The sequence below is a fragment of the Triticum dicoccoides genome, chromosome 7B (assembly GCF_002162155.2).
Source record: "Triticum dicoccoides isolate Atlit2015 ecotype Zavitan chromosome 7B, WEW_v2.0, whole genome shotgun sequence".
NCBI lineage: Eukaryota > Viridiplantae > Streptophyta > Magnoliopsida > Poales > Poaceae > Triticum > Triticum dicoccoides.
The window spans coordinates 276093530-276099830 of NC_041393.1; the positions used below are offsets into that span (position 1 = coordinate 276093530).

Sequence of the window (6301 nt, forward strand, 5' to 3'; positions counted from 1 at the left end):
TTAGATCAAAAGATTCAAGAGTGAAGACATAGCTATAAGTGAATGATGTAGAGGACAGAACACAAATATATATATATATATATATATGAACGAAATCAACATTGAAGATTAATCATGAAGATAAATTAATGTTGAGGACAATCCAAATGCGAAGACTTTGCAATCGTAACGCCAAGAGAAACCCTTCAATAAGAATTTTGGTGGTGGCGTTACCCACCGTATAGGAAGTATTAGACCTAGACACGGCGCACAATTATTGTGGCGCTCCGAATCAAATTCCACATTAATGTATTCACACTTAGAAGATAAGTCTTCATTAATTGAAGATATACGTTACTTCGTGTGTTGCACATCTAAGTCGTCAACATGCATAAGCGTTAGGATGTGTGTCCATTCACAGGACATCCGAGGATTCTAAGATATTTAGCTCACACCGCAACTTGCAAAACCTTTTCTCATCCAAGGGCTTAGTGAAGATATCTGCCAATTGCTCTTCAATGTTGACGTGAATGATATCAATGTCCTTCTTGTTGACATGATCTCTGAGAAAGTGATGACGGATCTGAATGTGCTTTGTCTTCGAGTGCTGAACTGGATTCTTGGAAAGCTTGATGGCACTTTCATTGTCACAGAAGGGTTCCACATTCTTTGTGTTGATGCCATAGTCCTTGAGAGTTTGCTTCATCCATAGAAGCTGAGCACAGCATGATCCAGCAGCAATTTATTTAGATTCAGCAGTGGAGAGTGACACACAGTTCTGCTTCTTTGAAGACCAATAGACAAGTGATTGACCGAGAAAGTGACATGTTCCTGAGGTGGACTTGCGATCAACCTTGTCACCAGCATAATCAGCATTGCGATCAACCTTGTCACCAGCATAATCAGCATCTGAATACCCAATCAGATCAAATGTTGAGCCCTTTGGATACCATAATCCTATCATTGGGGTGTAAGCCAAGTATCGGAGAATTCGCTTCACCGCTAGGTGATGCGACTCCTTTGGTGCCGCTAGGAATCAGGCACACATGCAAACGCTAAGCATTATATCTGGCCTAGATGCACATAAGTAAAGTAAGGAACCAATCATGGAGCGGTATACCTTTTGATCGAACTCTTTACCATTGTCGTCAGGACCCAGATGACTTTTGGTTGGCATTGGCGTCGTGTATCCTTTGTAGTCTAGCATTCCAAACTTCTTCAGGCAGTGTTTGAGGTATTTCTCTTGTGATATGAAGATGCCGTTTCTCTGCTGACGGATTTGAAGACCAAGGAAGAACTTCAGCTCACCCAGCATGGACATCTGATATTGCTTTTGCATCATGTGCCCAAACTCATCGCTGTATCTCTTGTCAGTGCAACCAAAGATAATGTCATTCACATAGATTTGGCACACAAACAGTTCACCGTCGTATGATTTCGTGAAGAGTGTTGGATCTAGTGAACCAGGTTTGAAGCCTTTGCTCTTTAAGAAGTCTTTAAGCGTGTCATACCAAGCGTGAGGAGCTTGTTTGAGGCCATACAGTGCCTTGTTGAGCTTGTACACCATATCAAGATGTTTTGGATCTTCAAAGACATGTGGTTGTGCAACATATACTTCTTCTTTAATCTTTCCATTGAGAAAGGCACTCTTCACATCCATTTTGTACAGAAGGATATTGTGATGGTTGGCATATGCAAGCAGTATGCGAATGGCTTCAAGTCTTGCCACAGGAGCAAATGTTTCATCGAAGTCAATCCCTTCTATTTGAGTGTAACCTTGAGCAACCATACGAGCCTTGTTTCTGACAACTTGACCATGTTCATCTTGTTTGTTGCGATAGATCCATTTGGTGCCAATGATATTATGCTTGCGAGGATTAGGATGCTTGACTAGTTCCCAAACATTGTTCAGCTCGAACTGATGAAGCTCTTCTTGCATGGCTTGAATCCATTCAGGTTCCATGAAGGCTTCATCAACTTTCTTGGGTTCAGATATTGAGACAAATGCAAAGTGCCCACAGAAATTTGCCAGTTGTGTTGCTCTTGAACGAGTGAGTGGACCAGGTGCATTGATGCTGTCAATGATCTTCTCAATCTGTACTTCATTTGCAACACGGGGATGTACTGTACGAAGATTTTGCCCTTGCAGATCATTGTCTTCAGCTTCAGCATTGACTTCAGGCTGAGCATTGTCGTCAGGTTGACTTGGTGCAATGATGAGTTCATCTTCAGCCTGAGGTTCGGATGGTATGATCTCTCCAGTACCCATGAGCTTGATAGATTCACTAGGAGTAACTTCATATAGCACATTTGGCAGGTGCTCTCTTTGCGAGCTATTAGTCTCATCGAACCGCACATCCACAGTTTCAACCACTTTATAGTGAAAGAGGTTGAAGACTCTTAGGAGTACGAGTCCTTTCCGTAACCAAGCATAAAACCTTCATGTGCTTTTGGTGGAAATTTTTAAGTGTGATATGGGTCCTTGATCCAACACCTAGCACCAAATACTCTAAAGTAACTGACGTTCGACTTCTTACCAGTTAGCAGCTAATATGATGTCTTCTTCAGAAGCTTGTGAAGATAAACTCGGTTGATGATGTGGCATGCAGTGTCAATGGCTTCAGGCCAGAACTTCCTTGGAGTCTTGTAATCATTGAGCATCGTCCGAGCCATCTCGATGAGGGTTCTTTTCTTGCACTCCATGATGCCATTCTGCTGCGGTGTGTATGGAGCAGAAAACTCATGAGTGATGCCAAGTGTATCAAGGTAAGTATTGAGGCTGGTGTTCTTGAATTCTCTGCCGTTGTCACTTCTGATGTGCTTGATCTTGACACCGTAGTTCGTCATGGCACGATTGGTGAAGCGTCTGAAGACATCCTGCACTTCATTCTTATAGAGAATTATATGCACCCAGGTATATCTTGAGTAATCATCAACAATAACGAAACCATAGAGACAAGCAGTGGTAGTAAGAGTAGAGTAATGAGTAGGGCCAAATAAGTCAATGTGAAGCAGCTCGAAGGGTTGAGATGTCGTCATGATTGTCATCGAGGGATGCTTGGCCCTAGTCATCTTCCCAGCTTCACAGGCACCACACAAATGGTCTTTCTTGAACTTGACGCCTTCGATGCCCATGACATGCTTCTTCTTCGCGAGAGTGTAGAAGTTCCTCATGCCCGCATGCCCTAGCCTCCGATGCCAAAGCCAGCACTCTGAAGCTTTTGCTAGAAGACATGTGGCTAGCTGTGGTCCTGCTGAGCAATCTACCATATACAAATCATCTTTTCGATACCTTTCAAAGACTAGAGATTTGTCAGTTTCCATAAGGACAAGGCAACGATATTTTCCAAATATCACAATCATATTCAAATCACATAGCATTGATACATACATTAAGTTGAAACCAAGGGATTCAACGAGCATCACTTTATCCATGTGCTGATCCTTTGAGATTGCAACTCTACCAAGACCCAATACCTTACTTTTACCAGTGTCAGCAAATATGATATGACTCTTTATCAGACGGCCAAAGAGTTCAATCCATCAGAAGACTTCGATCACCAGTCATGTGGTTGGTGCAGCCACTATCCATAATCCATTCTGAATCATGAGGCGTCATAGCCTACAATACAGTTTGCGGGATTAGCTTCACCAAGAGAGTTGTGAAGCATAAACATTTGACGAACAAGTGGAACATAGAAGTTCAGATCTTGGTTAGGATAGATAGGATGAGTGTCAAGGAATCCCGGGACAAAATACATAGTAAAACCATTTGGGAATTTTATCTTGCGCCCCACAAGATGTTTAAGGTCCCCAGCATAAGCTTCAGACGCTTTTGATTTCCGGCTGGAGACCTTTCCCTGCAAAAGAGAGTTAAGTTTTCTTAACCACCCACATTTTCAGGGGTGGCTTAGAAGCAATGAGTCTAAGTGCATCACCTGAGAACTTCGTCTTTGAAGCCCTAGCAAATAGCCTTGCAGGAGGAGAATAATACTCATATGAATAAGCAGAAAAGTTCTTAGACTTATGAACATAGCGGTTTGATGAAACACGCTCATATTCAAAGGTCTGGGTATGATTTCCCTGCAAAACATTGGCGTTAGGGTGACTCAGGTGAGTCTTCTGTCTGTATGAAGCCTTTGGACCATATGAAGCCATTGGTCTGGGGTTTGTCTTCTTCCCAGGTGGTGTTGTAATGACATTCACGGGAAGACTTTCAAGACACCTTTTAGGTACCCAGATCTTCTTAAGAGGTGGCCCGTTCCTACAGTTAGTACCAATATACCTGGAAAACACTTCACCGTTCTGATTCCTGATAAGTTTATAGTTTGCATCAAAGGATTCATCAATGATAATTGGGTTAGCGCTAGTGAAGCCAAATAAGGTAGATGGATCTACTGAAGGTCCTTTAGCAACAACCCATGTGGTTTGCGGGTACTGCTCAGGCATCCAGTAAGAACCATCAACATTCATTTTCCTCTCGAACCCAACACCCTCTTTCCTAGGGTTTCGGTCCAGAATCTGCTTTTTAAGGACATCACATAGTGTTTGATGCCCTTTGAGACTTTTGTACATTCCTGTCTCAAGTAATGACTTCAACCTAGCATTCTCATCAGCAATAGTAGTGGTATCCTCAGATGAGGGGTTAGTTACCACATCAGCAGTTGAAGATACTGCAACAGTACCAGCAGTTGAACATTCAACAACATAGACAACATTATCACGCTCAATACATTTCAGACATGGTGGTTCAAATCCTTCCTGAGCGGAACTGATCTGTTGAGCGCGGAGTGACTCGTCTTCCTTTTGAAGATCTTCATGAGCCGATCTCAATTTCTCAAGTTCCTGCTTCCTTTGAAGATAATCGTAGGAAAGCTTTTCATGAGAGGTTGAGAGCGATTCATGACGACTTTCAAGTTCCTCATACTTAACAGGAATATTTTTATGTCTTCAATTAAGGACTGAGATCGGGTCATTTCCGCGTCCAACAGGTCATCGCTTTTGTCTAACAGTTTTTGAATATGTTCCATGGCATTCTGTTGTTCAGTTGCAATTTTAGCAAGTGTTTTGTAGCTAGGTTTAGATTCACATTCAGAGTCATCTTCACTTGATGTTTGAAAGTAAGCATCGCGTGAGTCTACCTTGGCACCACGTGCCATGAAGCAGTAGGTGGGGGCAGAGTCATCCTCATCCTTGGCATCAGCGTTGGTGACGAGGCCATTGTCTTCAATGTTGAAGATGGACTTGGCGACGTATGCAGAAGCTAGAGCCAGGCTTGCCACTCCAGAATTAGATTCCTCCTCGGACTCCACCTCTGTCTCCTCAGATGCAGACTCCTCCTCTAAATCCATCTCCTTGACAACAAACGCACAAGCCTTGCCAGATGAGCTCTTCTTGTGTGAAGAAGACTTCGACGAAGACTTGGAAGAAGACTTTGAGGATTTCTTCTTCTTCTTGTCATCAGAATCATAGTCCTTGCTCTTCTTCTTCTTCTTCTTCTTCTTCTTCTTCTTCTTCTTCTTCTTTGTCTCGTTGTCCCACTGTTGACACTCAGAGATGTAGTGACCAGGTTTCTTGCACTTGTGATAGGTTCTCTTCTTGTGATCATGAGAGGAAGCTTCATCATTCCTTGAGCTGGATCTTGAAGACTTTCTGATGTCTTTCTTCTTGGTGAACCTCCGGAACTTCTTCACGAGCATAGCAAGTTCCTTTCCAAGGTCTTCAAGATCACCAGAACTGTAGTCAGATTCTTCTTCAGACAAGGAGACAGCCTTTGCCTTCAAAGCGTGAGTACGGCCATAGTTGGGACCACAGATATCTCTTTTCTCAGATAGCTGGAACTCATGTGTGTTGAGCCTCTCAAGTATGTCAGACGGATCGAGAGTCTTGAAGTCAGGGCGCTCTTGAATCATCAGGGCCAGGGTGTCAAATGAGTTGTTGAGAGATCTCAGAAGTGTCTTGATGATTTTGTGCTTGGTGATCTCAGTGGCGCCGAGTGCATGAAGTTCATTGGTGATATCAGTGAGGCGATCAAATTTGAGCCGGACATTCTCATTGTCATTTCTCTTGAAGCGGCTGAAGAGATTGCGAAGAACACTGATCCTTGAATCTCTTTGTGTTGAGACGCCTTCATTGACCTTGGAGAGCTAGTCCCAGACCAGCTTTGAAGTTTCCAGAGCACTCACACGACCATACTGCCCCTTGGTCAGATGACCACAGATAATGTTCTTGGCAGTTGAGTCTAGTTGCACGAACTTCTTGACATCAGCAGGAGTGACACCTTCACCAGTCTTAGGAACGCCGTTCTTGATGACATACTGAT

At 43.2% G+C, this 6301-nt stretch overlaps 1 protein-coding gene across 1 annotated transcript; it reads right to left on the reverse strand.

The window, feature by feature from the left end:
• Window positions 1-5027: 5027 nt before the first annotated feature.
• On the reverse strand, window positions 5028-5891 carry LOC119335688 (protein FAM133-like; the record flags this gene model as incomplete). The annotated part of the gene is made up of 1 exon (XM_037607787.1): window positions 5028-5891. A coding segment is annotated over exon 1 (864 nt), but the record flags the coding sequence as incomplete, so codon positions are not given.
• Between the last annotated feature and the right edge of the window lie 410 nt (window positions 5892-6301).